The sequence below is a fragment of the Rhipicephalus sanguineus genome, chromosome 6 (assembly GCF_013339695.2).
Source record: "Rhipicephalus sanguineus isolate Rsan-2018 chromosome 6, BIME_Rsan_1.4, whole genome shotgun sequence".
Classification (NCBI taxonomy): Eukaryota; Metazoa; Arthropoda; class Arachnida; order Ixodida; family Ixodidae; genus Rhipicephalus; species Rhipicephalus sanguineus.
The window spans coordinates 103,702,814-103,724,042 of record NC_051181.1 but is presented as its reverse complement, the minus strand read 5'-3'; the positions used below and the strand labels follow the sequence as shown (position 1 = coordinate 103,724,042).

Genomic DNA, 21,229 nt, shown 5'->3' with positions numbered 1-21,229 from the left:
TCCGCACAAAACAACCCGCACAAAACTACAAATAGCATATAAAATCGCGGAACATCACGAGGGAAACACGGGAGAACCACATACTCCGCTGTTTCTGCAGATTTCCCACTGGGTGGAACTGGAGTAATTTTTTTTTTTGTCGATGGTTATGGGCATATGTTTTCCTCCTAATGTCCTATGAAGATGTCCTCACCCGTAATCTGAAACTTCAATCGAACAGTGAAGTGTGGCCGTGTCAACATGGCTCCTATAATAGGAAACCTTTATACAGCTTCGGTAGATTTAAGTACACTTCTAAGTTGGTATCGTCGCCAGCACTTTATGTAGCTGTTAAAAATGGCGTTTTCCCACTATATTATATGTTTTGCAGATTGTCAGTTGCGCGTTGCTCCCAGTTATGATGTCCGAAGTGAATTAACTTAAGCGTGGTCTATTTTACCTTTGTAGAGGAGCGGCTTTGTTTCCGGAATTGCTTGTTGCCTTCAAGAAGGAAGGCCAATTTTAAGGGCTAGTTTTTTTTTTACTTTGCTAGACACAACATTAATTAGAACTAACAGATAAGAAACCCAGGGAAAGTATAAGAGATGCTGTTTTGTAGTAATTTAGATTTAAATGTGAAGAAAGTAAAGTGGACGAAAAGATAACTTGCAGCTGGCAGGGACCGAACCTGCGACCTTCAAATAACTCATCCGATGCTCTACAACTGAGCTACAGCGGCAGTCATCGCCCCGTCATACTACATAATGCTATGACAGCATACCAAGTCGACATGTCTTCACTTGTACAATGTGCACATTTGCTTTGGATATGTTTATCGTGCATGATTTTAACCCGCCACGGTGATTATGGTGCTCGAATGCTGACCCGAAGGACGCGGCATCGAATCCCGGCCGCGGCAGCCGCATTGTCGATGGAGGCGAAAATGCTTAAGGCCCGTGTACTTAGATTTAGGTGCACATTAAACAACACTATAGATGATCGAAATTTCCGGAGCCCTTCACTAGCTAGGCGTCTCTCATAATCATCGTGGTTTTGGGACGTTAATCCCCAACGATTATTATTATCATTATCATCCATGCTTTTACACAAGATTCCTTGCCTCACAGCAGTTAAAAACGTCGCCGTGGTATCTTGAGTTTTGGGCGGGCTTCCTTGTAAAAGTAAACTTCGGCGACTCCGCCGCCAAATGAACAAACGCCACGGCGTTTGCGGTGTCTTGAGTTCTATCTTGTGTCCGTGTTTGCACGCCCAGTCTTTTAGAACTAATACTTACAAACTAGCTCAGCTCTCTGTGTTTTTTTTTAAAACAAACGCCATTCCTTTATCCCAAAACAAGCGTGAGATTTTATTGTTGAGCGTACGGCGCCTGCGAGATGGCATGGCGCATGCTGAGCACGCCGACAGTGCTGGACTCGTTCTATGGCTTCCAACTGGGATCGAAGTTCTTGCGCAGTCCCTGCCAGCAGGTGTAGTACTCCTTGTCGAGCGCGTGCGACTCGTGCTCGGCCCACGGAGTCACCGCCATGCTCAGAGAGCTTTCGAACATGAACGCCTGCGAAACACAGCAAGAGCGTACGTCTCAACTTTATATTGTTGGCTTATCGATTTGCGGCAGTATGTACGACAGCGGGTGTCAAGTACCACGTTACCGCGATGTCACAGTCCCCTGCCCTAATGACGGCGCATTTTATATGCTCTATCGGCGTGAAATGAAACGCGAACAGTGGTAAGCGTTGGCAACGGCATAGTGCGCGCCGTCCCGACATCACCGCTGACGGGCCCACACATCGGGATTGGCAGCACTGCGCCATCCCTCTATAGTGCCATATTTTGGCTTCTATTTTAGTTGTGATATACTTATATGGTGATAAAGGTGACCGGCATGGGCGTGCGGAGTGCTTTTGGTCGTTTAAACATTATTTACTTTTATGTTAATTTCTTCCCCTGAAGTATCAGATTTAGAACAGAAGCGAAAATATCGCACTATAGTGGGACGGCGCAGTACTGCCAAACCGAATGTGCGCGCCTGTCAATGGCGATGACTGGACGGCACGCACTATACGATTGCTAATGCTTGTTGCCGCTGTTCGCGTTTCATTTGACGCCGATAGTACGTGTGCGTTTGCGTGTATATATGAGTGCATAAGCGTATCTATACCATTTCCTCAGAATAGAGGCTGCGTGCGTAGGGGGAGTGTCTATGGAAGACGCACAAAATGAGTATCGAGCTCACAAAAGAAATCAGGCATGGTAGCGGCAGCAATTTTGGAACTTACGCATTCATTACGGCACTGCATGACACATCAAGAGAAAACTGCCGTTGTACTAGAGCTGTCTAATGTTCTATGCAAAGAAAGGTAGGAGGGCAGGGGGAGGGGAAAGGAGGGGGGGGAGATGACGCTTTCGTTTTTGGGCATGGCTTCGTGTTGTGCGCGTTCCTGCATTATTAATGGCATTTACAGATCTAAATTGTCTACGTATAGCCTCTGCCAATGAGGCCTACGCGCGGAGAATTGCCATAATTAACGGACCACTTTGTTACGTAACGCTCCATTAGCACCCCGAAAGGTGACCTCTCAAAAAAATGTTCATTGTACCGTCTCAGATGCTGTGATGTCGAAGTGCTTCGCGTTAATTATATTCGCACACAGCTCTGTAAATACCCCATTAATGCGCTTCGTTCTCGATGATCACCTCCGTTACATCATCGCCACCGCAATGCGCTCGAAAATAGAGACAGTGTATACTCTGTTCGCAGGATGTCGTATTGACAGTTTCGTGACCCACGCCCGATTAGCAAATGACGCTGTTTGATGTCGACCGTCAATTAAAGGCTCAAAATTACGCCCAGTGGGCAGGAGCGACGCCGGTATGTTTCTACTGGTTGAGTGCCCACGACGAGTGAGTTCTTTTAAAGGGGGGTTAGGGGCAGACTAAAATTTGGAGGCCGCGCCTGCCAATCGGCGTGCTTTAATAAAAAAACGCTCACTGCCTCCTTTTTGAGGAACACAAACACTGTCATCTCATGCAAGCGCTTTCTTGAGCTCAGTTGAACGCCGAACTAAAATAGCTTATCCCGAACTGCACTCTTTGTGAAGCCCGTCTCTGTGATGGTCGTGTTGTAATAGCTTTGCTGTTGCTTTTTTTGTTAATGCATTTTTAATATCCAGAGATAGCGGTGGGATTAATGCACCAGGCCGGGTTCGGCAAACACGATGCGAATTTCCTTGAGCAATACAGTTAAAAGACTTTTGTATGAAACAAAAATTGTTCGTGGAAATAGAAAACGTATAGCGGGTGTTCAAAGTTAAGCTTTACGGTATTGTTAAAATTCAGCATTGGGAAGAACGTGAAAACCACCTTTGCAGTTAAGTTTTTTATCCAGGGGGACATAAGTTTACATTATAATTATTCAGCCACCCAATTAACTAATATTGAATAATGAAATTTTTATTGAGTGCAGCAAGCGGGCATATTTTTATAGAAGAGTTGGAGGCCGTGGCGTTTCTACACAGTTCCACTTGGAAGAACTCTTCTACCATTCCTGCGCTCCGAGATGCAATGTTTAATTGCGGTTTGCGTGATTACGCATGCAGGAAAGTGAGCACTAGCGCTAAACCCTTCCCCGATGTGACGAGCAGTCATTGTTTGCTATCGCCAACCGGTAGCAAACGGGTAACCGTTATCATCTTTGCCTATGCCTTCGACCCGTTGTGAGATTAAACGCCGCATCCAAGTGCCGCGGCACATCGGGCAGGAGCTTTGCGCCATGCAGTGCTCACCGTCTTGCATGCGTAAACATGCAAACCGCAATCAAACTTCGCATCGGGATATCTCGGGACACAGGCATGCTGGAAGAATTCTTCCAAGTGGAACTGCGTACAAACGCGACTGCCTCCAACTTTTCCATACAAACATGCCCGCTTGCTGCACTCATTGAAAAGTTCATTATTCAATCATAGTTAATTGGGCGGCTGACAGCGATAATTGTTATCTGACTTTATGTCCCCCTGGATAAAAAACTTAGCTGCAAAGGTACTTTTCACGTACCTCCCAGGCCTGAATTTTAAGAAAAAAATAAAGCTTCATTTTGAACACCCTGTATATCGCTTCGGTATACCTGCAGTGAGTGTCGTTTCATACTCTTCGAGCGGTAACAAAAATTCAATACGAAATCCCAATTGGGGACTCCAGAAACAATAAAAAGAACCTGCTGCCGCACTAGAACCGTTCTCTTCTTCTCCGAACATCCAAGTCTTGGTTTAAAGAGTACAGTACAGCGTTTACGTTGGTTGCAGCGTCAAGACCTCAGCGAAGCGTTCAGTTTATTCGGATCTATCGATTGATTTAATATAAACTTATATATATATTTGCAAACGAACACTCTATGTTACCTGCTTCTCTGTGGTATTAAGTAAACAATTAAAAAAAGATTATGAGAGGTGAACCGATATGCGAAGCGGTTGTCCTGCGTTGTTCCGTGTAGTCTGTAGAGAGTGTTCACTAGAGTAATTGCACCAAATCAGCACCAACTAGTCCCAGCTAAACGCATCTACGTGAAGCAATACCTTTCAGCTAGAGGGCGCAGTGCAAAACATGGTAGAACTCCCACCACCCGCTTTCTTATGTACCTCTCTGCTATTATTGCGAGTATACCTTCCTAAAGAAAAAAGTAATACTAGAAGGAAATCTGACTCATCCAGATAATACAGGTACGATGGTTAGCACGTGGATTTAGAGTTCCAACTTTATTTCCATAAGTAAGTATATATATATATATATATATATATATATATATATATATATATATATATATATATATATATATATATATATATATAATTTATTTACAGAAAGGCAGAGAGGTCGAGCTGAGCGATAGTTTGCTTTGGCCTGCTATTCTACACCGGGAAAGGGTCGTAGGTAGGGCTCCGTGTTTTCAGTTTTATCCGAAAAAATCCGATGAACATTCGCCGGTAAAATTTTTGACCATTCGGATTTATCCGATAAACTCTGATTTCAAGGTTCAATATGACCTGGTTCCGTTCTTTATCGAAAGGGCAAGTTCTAAGCGCTAACTGATACATCTTCTGGTTTGACCGATTTAAAGTTTACCGCGCGTAGCTGTATTAGGCGACGTAGCTGTATTGTGATCCGACTCAGCTTCCTACATGCAGAAGCTTCACAAGGACTTGCAACTCTCCAACCCCGAATTCAAGGAGCTTCACTTCAAAGGTCCGTGCCACCTACTCAACAACGCTCTGGAGGATGGAATCAGGACGAGCTCGTTTAACGTAGTTCACGATTTTGTTGTGCACTTTCCTGCCCTGTTGAAGTCGTCGCGGGAGCTGCGCCGTAAGTTTGGTCTTATGCGCTTGGCCATGGGCATGTCCATCAAGTCGCTGAAACCCCGTGTCCGTCGAAGTGGTTCTCTTTTTATGAAGCTCTAGAAGATATTTTGGACTACTGGCGCGCCATTTGGTCTTTTTTGAGAAGGGGCGAAGCCAAGGAAACGAAGCGTGAGAAGCTTAAGAGTCTTATTTCATCGCCCGAAGCTGTCCACGACTTTCTGGTTAAGATGACGTTTCTGAAGGCCAATTCGTGTGCCGTGCTCTCAATCATTAAGGAACTTGAGGCAGAAAGTACCCTGCATGGTACACCAAGTTTATCCCATACTGGGGGTTCGTTCGCACGCACCCATCAGTCAATGGCGTGGTCCAACCGAGGTCTTCGCATCAGATGTCACAAGTCTGTTGGACCTCCTTGAATAGACTGACCGCCTAACGACTGTCGCAGACTTTCACGGATACTACGCTGCTGTCGGCGAAGAGTGGAGAAAGACATCTGAGAGGAACCTGTGCGATCAACTCCAGTACACCAAAGAATCGTTTTGGTACTGTGTTCAAATTGTGAATCCAAATGTGAATCATGAGCTGCCCTGCGCGTTCGAAACCTATGCGCCCATTTTTTAATTAGTGCTTCTTGAAACTTACGACACGAGCCAGCTCCTTAGTGATTTTGCGAACTATCACATGAAATATTTGTTAAGCTGTTTATTGGACGGCACTCGGCGACAATGCACTATGGCGACAGTCAAGGCAAAAGCACGGGCTCGGCGAGCACAAGCGGCGTTTAGAAGAGGACGACCCACTAGGAGCCGCTGGAGAGCGCAACCGTTAAGCAGTACCAATTGCTTCGCCACATATGTAACATTGTTGAACCCCTGTCGCTTTGCAGACTTCACAATGTCCAGCGGCCAGTGCTTTCTCGCTGCGCGCTGCGTCTTCTGGCGCTTCTGTTTCTAGCGCTTTGAAAAGGCATTTTCAAAGCTGAGAGGCGTCAATCGAAAGGAGCACGCTTCGATCACAACAGCAAACTCGCAAAGTGTTCTTGCGTGTTTTACAATAAGCTTTAAGTATAAGGTTGTTATAAGCACAAATACAGGTGTTTTATTTTCAAGTATTTCGCTTGTGCGCATATGTTTTTGTGCATCCAAACCTTCTAGAAAAAAATAAAATATGCTTCGTGTGTTTTGATGCTTCAGTATCCAGAAATGAATTGATCTAAGCTTTTTGGGGCTTTGAGAATAATGCAAACCTCCGAATTTCGGAGAACGGGGGATTTACGAGAAATAAACTCCGATAAACGCCGAATTTCCGCCAAAAATATAAACTCCCGATAAACATCCGCCGATTTTCAAGAAATATAAACACCGAAAACATGGAGCCCTATGCATAGGTAAGCAAACGAGTAACGAATGATGATGGTAAGTTAGGAAGCTGAGAATATAGTCCCGCCACGTTGGAGCAACCTTAAAGACGTGCATCCAGTCGATTGGCTTGTAGGAAGGCTACGACCGCTCCTATAACCACATTTGCGTATGTGACATCAGGCCAAGGGTCTAGCACAACCCCGTCGGTTATTTGTCGGCTATGAAATCGTGCATTCGAGGAAATCAGTTTTAAACGTTCCCGTGCCGTATGCTGGACAGACACAAAGTATACGTGCAAGTGTTTCTGGTAATTGACAGTGGGCACAATTGGGACCTGTGTCACTGCAGCCGATCATGTGAGCATAACGTCTTGTGAAGGCCACGCCGAGAGCAATTCGGTGGAATTAAATTCAAAAGGGGTGGAAGCACTGTAACTTCTCCACCGTTGCTTAAGGAACAATTCTTGTTGTGTAATTTTGTTATTTGTTACACTTGTTACGTTAAAGTTATACCAGGAAGTTGCGGTTTTGGAACACAGAAGTGGACTCTCCTCGGATGCGCAATACGGCGCGTAAAAAATGCCATTTTTTTTTACGCGACGTATTGTTGGAATTGATGAACTTGCAAATTTCCAAGAGCACTTGAAAGCCGGAAGGACGAAGTTTATTCAAGTTCCTCTATATGGAGGCCATTCTACACGCCTTAACCATAATACTTTGCACAAAAAAAAGAGAGAAAGAAAGAAATAAAAACACCAGAAGTAACATAGCCTGGCACTATAGACGTTTTAACACTATAGACGATTTAACAGCCCAAGATGGGCACCGCTACCTTCGGCTGCTAAACGAATGTTTTCTTTATTTTGTATGTCCCGGCGTGAAATAATGATGTTATAAAACGTCGAATGCAACCATGCCATGAATATGACTAATTAAACTGATTTGTTCTGGCTCCTATTTGTCTTGTGGCTCCGCAACTTCAGCATTTTCGACGATACGGCGTTATAGGTGACACAGCACGCAATTATTATCCACGCGCGCAACGACGTGCGTATTTCGTTTACGTGTTCAGAGAAAAATAAAACTGCTATTGTCTGAAATTTAGGAAACAGAAAAGCGTAAAGAAAAACGCCGCGAGAAATCGCCTCAAGTCTCTAGAGTTCCAAGATTATACGAATTCACGCATCATGCCCGCCGTTTCCGTGGTAACCGAACAGCTGCAGCACCATGGTTGTCTATACACACCATGCATCCGTCTCCGATGCGCTGCGGCGCCAGCTTGGCCTTGGATGCTTGCTCGAAGCAGTCCACGTCTGGGCCGTGAGGGGTCATCATGCTGTGCAGGCTAGCGCCGCCGCTCTGGAAGCCCGTTTCCTGCGGACGCAAGTGGAACAACAGTAATGATTATTGTTGGGATTTTGCGTCCCAAAAGCACGATATGGTTATGAGAGACGCCGTAGGGGAGGGCTCCGGAAATATCGACCACCTGGGTTTCTTTAACGTGCCCCTAAGTCTAAGCACACGGGCCTCAAGCAATTTTACCTTCGTGGGAAACGCGGCCGCTGCGGCCGGGATTCAATCCCGCGACCTCCGGGTCAGCAGTCGAGCATCACAACTACTAGACCACCGAGGGGGGTTAAAGTGGAACAACCGCTCGTCGGCATTTTAGCCAGCTAATATTGGGCACTGCAGGCCAGCGAGTACTAAGCGTGGAAATGGCTCAAGAGCACTGGAGTCACAAGAACAACACAGATGGCAACATTACTCCTAAAGATTAATTACATTACATTACTGATTGCTTGACTAGAGTTTTACGAACGTAAATAAATTTCATTAGAAACAACAGCTCGCCTAAAGTAATGAAGTTACTCTGAAATCACATTAACAAAAATTGTTCAAGGAATGTTCACCAAGTCTTCGAGTTCGGATGCTACGTGGTTTTCCTGCAGACCTGCCTTGTTCCCACCCTTAAAATTTGGCGCTGAGATTAACTTTTCTTTGTTATTTTTCTTGTATTTTTGGTCAATTTTTTATGCCATGAGGAAAGCGGGCATGCTTTATTTTACATAGACCCCGGCAAAAAGCTGTTTTTCCTATGAACAGTCTCTCTTTCTCTCTCCAAAGTAATTAACAATGTAATGAGTATTCTTGAAATTAATCGCTTTATGTAGTTCATTACATTGCTAAATTACCAACCCACAAAAGTAATTCATTACATTAGTCTTTACAGCAAAAAGTTTTCAATCCCTTCTTCTCCCTGCCTCGCCCGAAGGAAACTGCCGGACCAGTTTTAAACAGTTTATTCATTCATTCATTACTGCCAAGCCTGTCATCCAGTAAACCTAAAGCAGTTCATATGGCAGTGAGTGACGTCACGAAGGGTGAACGAACATAGCCTACTTTCCTGACGATATGAAAGCGCCCTTCAAGAATAAAAAACCACGTGCCTGATAAAGCTCCTCAGGCCTGGCAAACTTTCTCTAGAGCCCACCGACAACCTCAATGACATCCGGGAAACGCTCGCCAGATTTGAAGAATAGTGGTCAGGGCTGGTGACCTAACCTTGAGGGGCGTTTCCAGATCATCAGTGTTACAGAACATGTTAGCTCACCATTCATGGCGTCCCTTACACTTAGAATAACTCCTTGGTCCCAGGTTAACCTCGTTGAAGCGTGGGAGGCAGTGACTCTCTGCTTCTCGCTCGAAAAACCAGCCTAGCCTGGTGGACCGGATTCAGTCGACAGCGATCGCCCGCTCTTTCCAGAGCTGGAAAGACGTGCCGCCTCGTGCTGGCATGGGTTTGTTTACACCAAATGTTTAATTATTAAACGTTTGTTTATATACTATAGAACATACGTTGTACATCTCAGTCACGCTGGCTAGTTGTGTATATTTAATGTGATGGGTCGATTCATCACCGCTAGATTTGAATGTTATCTCTAGCGCTGCAAAGTTTTATTCAGGCGTGACGGTTGCTATTCGACGTTCCCGTTACCCTGTTATCGAAGTCATCCTTCTGACTACATATAGCATTTGGATTACTGGTTCTATACAGGAACGTGAGAGCTCCTTCAACGCCATCCCCTTCAAGAACGCTGCGTGAAGTTGGTGCGAGTTCCAAGCTGCTGTGGCATTAGTTAATCAGCAAAGAAGGCGCCAGCGCAGCTGCTCCATTTGTTCATAATAAAGGCGCACGGAACCCGCTTTCAAGAGCTCGTGTAGCAGTAAAGCCTCACGTGCTTGCCAAAGAGCGATGCCCATAGGAGTACGAGACAACGTACAGGGGCCGTGAATGAGACATAGTCACGTGCTCTGTACCGGGACGACGAGGCTACTAAGCCGCAGCGGCACACACGAATAATTAATTAATTTTTTTATTGCATGGTCTAAACGCGAAAAAGAAAGTAAATGTGCATACCTTGGCTTCATACTTTCCTGTGATAAGACCCATGAACTCGCTCATGCAGTTTCCTGGGTGAAAAAAAAATGAAATAAAACGTAAACTGAGCAAAGGTATCTTACTTCAATGTTTCACGTGAAAAATAGCATAAAAAGGGGGACAGATTATAAGTGAAGGGAAAGAACGAAAAAAAAATGACTTGCGAGATGTCGAGATACTTCAAGTGATTAGAGGTGAAATATGAAAGGATAATGAAGTAGCATAAAATAAAAAAATGGGAAACAATAATACCAATAGTAGAACAAAAATAACCGCGGAATCATCAAGTCCCGACAGAAAGATGCAGTCAATAAAAAATAAACTGCAGCACAAGGAATAACCGAACTAAATCCACATACAGGAGCTCATTAGGCCCCATTGGCCGGCGCAACAAAAACTCAGAGGTGCTGTTTCCGCGAAAGTCAGGGACTGCGCCTCCCGGAAGTCGGGAACTATTTTACATATCTTTTGTGCCGGTAATGACTACGGGGCCATTAGGGTCTTAAGAAGATAATGCGATATTTTTTAGAACTCCGAAAATCGGCTTTAGTTCAAAACAGTGCATTTACGGACTAGAACGTGATTTAGAATGAGAGCTTGCCTAAAACACGAGCAACAGTACGGGAGGTAATCGCCCGCTTTGAAGGGTACTGAGGCAAACAACTATCGTGATTTTTTTTTTTTGCTTTTTGTTTCGCGGAAGACGAAAGTTCTAAGCCTCTGGAACTTTAGTTTGAATTCTGAGAAAACTCATGAACACCGTAATTAACTTATTCGTGATCCTATAGGAACTATACGTCGGGCATGCCATAATCTCGGGTTAGTGGTTCTTTGCACGATATCGTAGGTGAGGGTGGCGAATTGGGCTTGTCGGTATGGTTGCATGATAATTGATGGTAGCGCAGGCTAAAGACAGGGACAAAAGAAGGCACATTCGAGAACCTGTGTCTTAGCGATGACAATGGAGCTGAACCGTGCTCCCGCAAGGATTCCAGAAAGTAGCGTCCATTTCACCTTATTTAAGAACCTGTTTCATCGATTACCCTGTTATTTATGGAATCGCGGACACAACCAAAAAGCGCTACTTGAATGTTTCTTTATTATTAGTAGTAAATGTGCTCAAGGAGGTGTTGGTGGATAGGTATGGCTCCGGCTACTCCTCTTCTATTACATCATAGTTTCCATCGTGAAGTTGTCAATTATCACGAAACAGTGCAAAATTGAAACATGAATGGACATTCATGTGTCAATCTTGTGCTGCTCTGAGAATGGCTCATCAGACCGGCTTTCTTTCCCAAGCTTGTGGTCCACTGCACCGGTTTGTTCGGTATCTGATCAGAAACGCTCTCCAAGATCGGCCCACTCTATTAGGCACGCCCACCTTTCGGACGCAGAAAAGTGGGAGCCGTCCCACAGTAAGTGTAACGAAGGTCACGTGCTCAGAATTGACACTCAACCGTGCTGACGTGATTGGCCGACGAATCCGTTGAACACTATGGTAAATGCTGTTGAACGATCTTCTTTAGTTTGAACTCCTCTGTCCCACCAATCCGAGGAGCTTAACCGAGGCGAGATTAACGGGCATCGGCCTAACATTGTCCAAGAATATGGATAAAATGTTTACGGTGGAACATATGAGCGTGCACTGTTGTGGCCACAGACCAATAGTCGATGTTCTTCAATATTGTATCGTCAATATTGTAATCGGGAGTGTATGTGTCATTGGTTGCGCGATACCGCGATATCGCACGGTGTTCGAAAGCTTCACTGGCCAGTCATGTCAGCAAGAGTTAATGTCAATCGTTCTTTTTTTTGTTCATATCCGTTATTTTCACATACGTCCCTTTTTAGCCGCATGTTATATTGACGGTGAAAAAGTGTGATCTACAGAATACAAGTTGGTGCCATGCAGGAAAGTTTAACTTCGCACACTCTCTTCGTTCTCATGTGTTTATATAGAACCATCCCGTTATGCGCTTTGGCACATGGATGAAAAGTTTGTTAAGCCACTACTGCATTTCCTACCTCATAAAGTATGTACAATTGTAAGCGAACTCACGGTGGTAGTATGGTGGCCTGAAGGTGTTCTCGGCTACTGACCAACGCGGTGGGAAGATGACGAAGTCGGCGATGGCCGTACCCGGCTTGGTCGAAGGGCAAGTGAGCACCGTGAAGATCGACGGGTCCTGCATTGACCAGTATATGACACATGCAGATCATGACGCAATCAAATAAAAACCCGAAGAAAAAACGCTTTAAGAATGGTGTTTCCCATTCATTGGTATCTGTTGCGTTGCTCTAACTGGCCAGCGGCTGTCCTTCCTAAGCATATTGCACTGCCCGCCCAAGTACATCTCCTTCTGGTAATATCACCTTGAATACCGGCTACCCCTGCTGAGTCTGAGTCTTTATTCCAGACATGCATACACAAATACATGGCTGAGGAGAAGAGAAGAAAAGCCGCTCAATCGCGGCTTCACGGTCATCCCTTCCCCCTCGTGTACATCGTTACTGCGGCACGCACAGAACATAAACAGTACAGATTAATGCTATTACAAGAAACACTAAAAAAAAGACTTAGAAAACACTTGGTGCCTCATTAAATGAGCAATCCCACAAATACAATACCATCTCATGACGTATTCAATACAGGTTACACACACGCAAAAAAATATAGTGGCGGGTCAATGAACACCTAACGAGATATGTTGTAGAGAGAACTATAAGAAATTATTCGGATAGAGGTATGAGACAAGCCAAACTTGTTTAGTAAAGAATTCAAGGTGTAGCTTAGAGTTCGAAAACCGTAGTTAGCACGCGAGTGAGGCCCAGACCAATGCTCGCGGTGTCGTGCAAGTTAGAAGTGAATGTTTGTGTGTAGGTGAGCGACTTCAGATAAGAACAACATGCCGCGTTGAATATGTGATTCGTATATCTTTGAAAGACGATAGTGGTTGGATGAGTGCATGATACCATAGGCTATAAACAGTCCTTGAGAGCGCGTTCTGTAAGGCACGTCAGCAATCGCCCTAACCGCATTCTTCTTCATTATGAAGAGCTTACTCGTGTTCGTCTCTGATCCATTCTGATTTCTTCCTATTTCTCAACGCCTGTCACATTCCACTGAATCGCGCTATGCGTTGTCCTTAACTTTCTGTCGAGTTTTTTTGTTACCACCCCAAGTTTCAGCCCCGTATCTTAGTACTTGAAGTCTGCAATGATAGGGAACTTTTCGCTTTAAGGACAGCGATGAATTGCATTTCATAACTTGAGAATACCTGCCATATGCGCTCCAGCCTATCCTTATTCTTTAGTGAATTACTTCAGTTGCATAAGCAGGTTGTCCTGTAGGTAAATGAACAAGATACACGTACTCTTGCACATTGTCTGGAGACTGGTTAATAAGTTTGCACTCTTGCTGTTTCGCCAGACTATTGAGCATTATCTTTGTCTTCAGCAAACTGTGTCCATGTTTATCCCGACTTTAGTACTTTATCAGTTTGGGCCTTCAATCATCTTTTGCACTTCGTCGCCATCATTGCTGGAGAGTTCAATGCCATCCACAGATTTATCTGCCGAGGAAGTATAATGGGGCAACGCCAAACCAAGGGCCAGAGGCAAAGAATACTTGAATTGAAATTTCATCTTTTTACTCACGCAGTGGTCGTAGGAGACGGTGTTGACGGTATTGAACTTGGACAGGTCGTACTTGTAGGGAACGTAGTTGCCGTGCCACGCGACCGCGTCAAAAGGCGAGTGGTTCTGCACCCCGTTGGAAGAAATAAATAAAAATGCTGCGTTACTGCAAAACTGCATTGTCATTTCATAACAACTGATTATGTCGCGCTTGTTTACATTCAACGGCCCTTGAGACCCGCAACATCCAAATACATGAGCTTCACTGACTCTGTTACATTTCTCTCGCTCATCTCTCTATCAGCTTTCTGAGTTCCGTGGTCTAAGCTATACTCTAACCGCCCGTTGTGGTGCCTAAGACAGCAACGTATTCCAAACTCGAGTCAAAGCCAAGGCCAAAGCCACAGAGGACGACTAGAACAGTGTCTTTACTGTACTGGTCTTTCAGTATCGCTGTCAATCTTTTTTTTTCTTGGTCATTTTTTATTCTATTAAAAGGCCAATACTCGCAGTTTGCTAAGCTTCTAGTGTAGCTTAGGGCACGTCGAAACCTAGCTAGTTGCCATAATGTGAACATTGGACCACTTGGCCATGCCATCAACACTGACCTGAGAAGCCTGGAAGAGGCACCCTTGGTACTTGCTGATGACCACAAAGCCGTTGACGTCGCGGTCCTCATACCAAGCCGTTGGGGTCTTGAAGTCGCGAGGGTTCGCCAGCCCGTTGGCACCTGAGACGTACACATCGCCGGGTTAATTACATAACCGTTGCGCCACTGCCGTCGTTTCGACTTCCGTTGCGAGAACCGTGACTGTGCGATAGGTTGTTGCAAAGCTTGTTGTTGCGAAGCGTTCACTAAAGAACTTGAGACACCATAGGGAGAGAACAACGGTGCAATAAATTAATAGCACCAAATAGGATTATGACTTCATGACAAGCTAAACAAAGTACTGGGGAAATGATTTTCGCCACGGGTCCTTGTCGTTATCACAGATCGGAACATTGACAAACACTTCCTGTAATATTTAACGTGAAGGTGGATGTGCAACCCCGTATGTAGTTGTAACAAGTGCGTTAGACTGAGCATGACCTCCGTTAACTGGAGGCGCAAAGGTCATGGCCAGAAGCTGAGAAAACGAATAACAGAAAGGTTTAAGGAAAGGAAGAGTCACATTTCTCTATATCGACTTTGATATATACCCCATTAAAGAAATCTGTGGGCTGGGAAACAAGCAAGCCGCCCAGTTTCCGAGACACCGTTAAAATATGACTGCGAAAAAGGACTGCTGCACCGGCTCCAGCCCATCTCGCAAGAGCAGGGCTCCTCGAGCCTCACAGGCAACGGATCATGTTGTACCCACGAGTTCATGTCACTAGTTCCTGTCAGCGTTCAAGAGGGCTGTTATTCAAGCCGAAACAAACCATAGCTCGGTGGGACGCAAGCTTGAAGTTTCTGAACCGTTAGTTCAGCAGTGGTGGCTGCAGCGCGACGAAATTTTCACGCGTGAGGCGAAGTGCTGAGGTTTTCGCGGGCCGAAAAAGCGAAATACCGGTGACGCACTTCAAAGCCAGCAGTGCTTGAGCATCGCAGCTCCTGAAAGGGGATGGCTTGAAGATGACCATAGAGGCTCTGGCATTTCGCGATTACGCGGTCAGGTATTATTCGATTCGAATTTGGACCCGGATATTCGAACTCCCAATCTGTTTCCACATTTTCGCGGAAAAACGTTAATTCTGAATTCTTTCTCAAAACATTAGAAAGCATACACACCGACGTGGAGGGAAAATACGGGAATGTGCGTTACAGTGAATGGGGATGACTCTGAAGGGGGCATCACACAGTGCTCCGTTTGGCTCAGAAATAAATTGTCGGTGACATCACTTCCACTATACTTCCCAGACGAACTCCTACAGTGATTCGGCAAATGCATTTCCGCAGCGTCAAGGTAAGAAACGTCAATTAAGTTCACGCAACGACAGCAGCGCCTTTTTGCTATCCCACAAACCGGAAGAAAGCATATAGAGATGTGCTCACCGATGGGACCAAGGTTTGGCAGCACGAAATGGTTGTCAAAGACCTCGAGGATGTAACCGCGGCTGGGACCGGACACATACACTTGGAAACGCATTCCTTGCTGCAAAATACGGAATGACATGTGTAATCGCATTTCTGCTCGGGCGCGCAGTGACCTTCTATTGATGTTTTTTTTTTTCTGTCACCACTGTCTTTGGTCCCTCTCGTCGCCTCACTGCTACGCCTAATATAATAGCACACATTAATGCACTGCATCTCTCCAAAAGTTATGCGTAAGTCTGGAAGGTAATGTTGCAAAGTGCACCTTAAAATTTATTGACTACGAAGGTGAACATGGCGCCGACAGTTCGCTTGCGATAAACTCAAAGGCCTTTTTTTTACGTGTGGTACACATTTTACTTTTTTTTTAGTGTATATACGGAGAGGTTCGCGCCGGCTACTCCACTTGTATTGCGTAATAGTTGACGTCGCAACGTAGTGAACCAGCACAAAATTATACAAATCAGCACATAGACGAAAACTCGCGCTCTATAGCCCTAGTTCTTCAATACGAAAAAGTGTACACTCAAGAGAAAAGTTCACAAAACGCAAATATTCACACAAATGAAATGCCCACTCATAGCATAAAGGTACGCCAACATGTTGTCACATCCGTTCATCGGACACTTGCAAATTGTCGCTTCAGTACTGCGTTTATAGCTGCAACAGTTACTTTTGCACAAGCACATCTGAAACTGGTGAGATTAAAGAACTTCTACAGCGCCCACTGAAGCATCTTTGAATCTATGATGTCACAATTACGCATATGCCGAGAGAATTTTGGGCGTGATATAGACGGAATTTTTTTTCGTCGTCTGCAAATAAACATTTCATCACAAAAAATAAATTTTATTAGGCATACCTCATTAGCATAAACCAACTTGAATGCTGTCGCGTAGTGTCCCCTCTATACGTAGCGTCCCCTCAAGCAGCGCGTTAACTTCCGGCGACAGCAGAGAGAGAAAGAGACGCGGGATTTCTAGTAGGACAGAAGGAGGGGACCCGAACCTGTGAAATACATATTGCGCAGGCCATCCGACGAGCGCACTGGATAAGATAATGAAGCTAAGTATTGTGGACTAAAATATAATAATCTACACGGAAGACACAGCTGCAGAAATAAGAAAACACGTGCTACGTGACGAACCAGTAATTTATTTATAACTTAGACTTCTTAACACGACCGAAACGCAGCCATAGCCGCGAAATCTTTGTTGTCGCCCACCTGAATGACGCAGATCTCGTTGGGGTCCACGTGCATCCTGCCGAACTCGGTGACGACGTTCAGGCTGCCCTGCTGAGGAACTGAAAGGTGCGAAAAATACGCATAATAATATAAGCAGTCGCCCTTGTCCACACTGCATACCTCGGCAGTTAAGTTCAATAGCTAACCGCGAGTAGAAATAAATGTTGAAAAACTTGCCTATTAGGAAATCTCCATCCGAGTTGTACATGGCCCTGAGTTAAAGAGAAAAAAAAAGAAGGCAAAAGTCATTTTAAAAACGTGATAATTTCCGCGAATGGCCTTTTTTTTTAGAACTCCGGGACTTTTATTTAGAATGTAGTTTGTCTGTAATGCTTACTTTCACCTCCTGGCCAATGAGTTGTTGAAAATGTTTTCGATTAAAATATGTCTCCGTGCACGCATCATCATACCAGAAAAAAAAACACTATGATAAAAATGCAGTTAATCGCTAAATGCTTCTCGACTTACTTGTCCTTCATGGAAACGTTACAGCAGTACACATGAATGGCGACTCCATGGCGTGTCCTGGCGTCACCTGCTCCACACACGGTGTTTAGACCCTGGAAAAAAGAATCGATGCAACGGTAAATAGTAAGTGGATATATTCCGTTGGCAAGAAGATATTATTATTCATTTACTGCGGTCTCGATCCCCAAACTCTACAGGCTAGGAAGGGGCCGCTTCCATCCGGCATGCACCTCGCTAAGCAAGCAGCAGGCGACGGCATGGCTCCTCCTATACCCGTGTTTTAAGCGGGCAAGTTAAGCGTGATTACGGGTAGCACACTTCCGCTAAAGTGCGCTTTACCAAATCTAAATGACGCAAGCGGAGTGTTACTCGCAAAAGATATATACTGTGGTCGGAGTGCGTTCCGTGAACGCATTTTGCTGCGTCTTGAACGCATGCGCCTCGGCCGGTATTGACTTGCAACGCTTGTATAAAAGACAGCTGCGTTTCTTGGTGAGAAAAAAAACTGCTTTGTTCTTATGTACGATTCAACGTAAAACGATCATATTTCTACATGTCCTTTTTTTCTTTTTCCTCTAGATCTTTGCAAAACGCAGACTCTCGTCATTTCTCCTTTGCTACAAGTGCGCTCTGTTTTTGTGTCACTCAGGCTTCCAAAGTGCACTCCCCGTAAGCGCAATTAGCTTTCCCGCTCGACGCGGGTCTTACGGACAAACACTTTCCCTAATCTGGTCGCGTACCACCGCTACCACCCGGAGTTATACTCAGATATGTGTATACCTGGTGACTACTTTCTGTGGCAGCACAGCCGAAGCTACGTGGGCGGAGCTTCTGCCTGTGTGTTACTACGCCAAGCAGTCCGTTTGCAGGTGATTGTTTACAGGCGCAGGAAAACGTGAAATCGACCCCAGATAGCCATAAAACTAGAAATAGCAAAAAACGAAAATCCTTCACGGGATAAGCTCTCTTACTTACAATGCAATAGGTCTTGAACATAATGCCTATTTCTTTTCTTTTTATGTTTTCTCTTATGCTACGTAGTCTACACAAGTTAGAGTTCTCGGAATACAAGCAGCAACTTAATAAAAAGTGTGTGCTTTGGTTCCGTAGTCTTGGCTGCGCTGCCACAGAATGTTGTCGTTAGATATAGATTTTGTCATCAAAGGACGGACCTGAATGCCTCAGATGGGCTTGCCTCAGAGTAACAGGGCAAACTAGAACATACATTAACGCAGAGCAGTGGGGAACTCGTTGCTCAGCTCAGACCCAGAAGTGTAACTTCATATCCTTCGGCAAGCCGAGGATGCCGCCACAGCACAAGGACTCATGGCTGCCAGCTAGGGGGAGGATGCCAATCCTCCAAATCTTGCCGTTTTCAATAAAACTTGTTTCCTCCTGCTCCTCCATTCATTTGTAACGTTCGTAATCCCTCCATTTGTACATGCATCCCTTGCAAAGAAACAACTTCAAATACAAGGCACGACTCTATTTTTCTCTTCCTTTTTTGGGGGGGGTGTGTAGAAGACTTACGCGTCGTTATGAAGCGAACATGTACACATCGAAAACACGCAGATAGAATCCCGTTAAACTGTTCTAGTTGGTGTAAATGCGTAATGAACACCAGTGAAACGTTATCCCCTTTTCTCGTACAATGCGTTGTGCCCTGGTTTTATTGATGTTCAAGAACAAATCTCTCTTCGTCATCTGTTGAATTTTCTTCCATAGTAGTGTGCACATCACTTGAGTCGTCAATCATTTTAGGGGCGAAGCTCCTTAAGGCGGCACCCGTTCGTCCCTCGTAGTCGTAGTCGTAGTGCGTAACCAGTCTTACGCTTTGACCTCCAAGGTGGTGCCGGTGGGAGATTTTTAAGTGCGAATGCACTTTATAAGCGACCCTGAATCCGCCGTCCCATAGCAACGGCGCGAGGAGCGGAGAGGAGCGTCTGTAGCAACGGCGCAGCGACGTCACGCCCCACGTGACTGCGCGCGCTCCGCCCTCCGCTCCGTGGCTGCGCGCGCCCCGCGCATTGCCTGTGGTGATGAAGGCCGGCGGGGAGACGCCGAACGAAAGCGTGCGAAGCGGGCCGAGCACAGCCGAGCACCCCGAAGCCGATCTGGCGCGGGGACGCGCGATGCGTGAGCGAGCGCGGGCCCTCGAATTCGATCGGCCGGACGCGCGCTTCAAGCGAGACTTCCTGGACCGCAGCTTCGGATATAGCTGCGCGGTGTGCGATCGACTGTGGTTCGACAACAACCTGAGCCCCATCTCGGGCGTGCGCAACGCCGCCAACAAGTTGAACGCGTTGCGGCAGTTGCGGGTTCTTTGGAACGAGTTCGGAAGACAGATCATCATCATCAGTAAAAGTGCTTTGCACTTAAAAACGGCCAGACCTCCGTGGGTCGGCTGGCGCGTGCTCTCTCGCTGCCGTCTCCTTCGCTCGGCTCTGCAGTTTAGTCGCGCGCGCCCCCTCATAGCATCACCCCGTGCTTCGCACTTCCTCATACTCCCCTTCGGGGAAATGCGGGTTTTTTCCTGTGCGTTGTTGAACAATAAAAAATTCGCAGCTGTAGCTAAAAGCCGACTTCTTCTGTCTCTCATTCCCATTAGCAGCCATTCTTTACCTCCAAGGTAGTGCCTGGTGAGATTTCTCCTGTGCGTGATTAAACAATAAAAATTTTGTTCAAAACGCCGTTGATTGATGAAATAAACCAACGAAAGACGCCAGATGTTTTGTAAAAGCAAAACGGAAGAACGCCAGATGTTTCTAAAGCAAAACGAAAAGACGCCAGCTGCTTAACGAAAGACGCCAGATGTTTTCTAAAGCAATGGTTTTCTAAACAATGAAAATTCACAGCGTACATGTAAAATTAAAGTGAGCTGCAAGTCGTCATAACTCATCGAACCTTTAGTATAAACGCGCCCGATCTCACGTCGGTGATGATGTACTGGGCAGAATTCACGGAAGATTCACGGTTTACCGATGAACCTCCGCAGCTTCGCCCACTCATCATCATTCACTCCGTGGATATGCTGGGATTTTTTTTTTAACACACACAAGGCATTATTACAGCGCGGTATTCAGTTATAACTTTTTTGGTTCTTATAGCGCACAGTCATGAATTTTCCTCTTGAGTTTATCTTATTTGGTTCTTCTCTTATAGAAGTTAGTTAGTTAGTTAGTTAGTTAGTTAGTTAGTTAGTTAGTTAGTTAGTTAGTTAGTTAGTTAGTTAGTTAGTTAGTTTGTTTGTGTGTTTGTTTGTTTGTTTGTTTGTTTGTTTGTTTGTTTGTTTGTTTGTTTGTTTGTTTGTTTGTTTGTTTGTTTGTTTGTTTGTTTGTTTGTTGATGTGCCATTTGTCAACTTCTCATTCAGGTAAGGAAAGTGCCAAATGTTCTGCGATTCTAAACTTCCCGAAGAACCCTTACGTTGACACGCCGACATACCAATTGTCCAGGGAAAAAGAAAGAGGTGTGCAGAGCACTTTCACCATATAACCTTCATCAAAGAGAGTCGGAAGTCTAACACTAAGTGTAATTTCGTTACACAACTTACGTCAACAAAGTCAACGGCCGTCTTTCCTTGCTCCGGAATGCTGAAGGGCTTCCATCGCAGCTGAAATAAATGAGAACGCATTCAGCGCCACAACGCGCTTGCC

The 21,229-nt window shown here is 45.2% G+C and overlaps 1 protein-coding gene across 1 annotated transcript in view; it reads right to left on the bottom strand.

Moving 5' to 3' along the window:
- Positions 1-1,326: 1,326 nt before the first annotated feature.
- LOC119396073 (homogentisate 1,2-dioxygenase) overlaps positions 1,327-21,229 on the bottom strand; it is a 46,921-nt gene continuing 27,018 nt past the window's right edge. The window contains exons 5-15 of the mRNA XM_037663150.2: positions 21,127-21,186; positions 17,575-17,666; positions 17,284-17,318; positions 17,086-17,165; positions 15,822-15,921; positions 14,395-14,516; positions 13,808-13,912; positions 12,210-12,336; positions 10,130-10,182; positions 7,957-8,085; positions 1,327-1,552 (exon numbers count right to left, since the gene is read on the bottom strand). Of these exons, the coding sequence (XP_037519078.1) occupies positions 1,418-1,552; positions 7,957-8,085; positions 10,130-10,182; positions 12,210-12,336; positions 13,808-13,912; positions 14,395-14,516; positions 15,822-15,921; positions 17,086-17,165; positions 17,284-17,318; positions 17,575-17,666; positions 21,127-21,186 (1,038 nt within the window). The 3' untranslated portion in view covers positions 1,327-1,417. The remainder of the gene's footprint in view (positions 1,553-7,956; positions 8,086-10,129; positions 10,183-12,209; positions 12,337-13,807; positions 13,913-14,394; positions 14,517-15,821; positions 15,922-17,085; positions 17,166-17,283; positions 17,319-17,574; positions 17,667-21,126; positions 21,187-21,229) is intronic.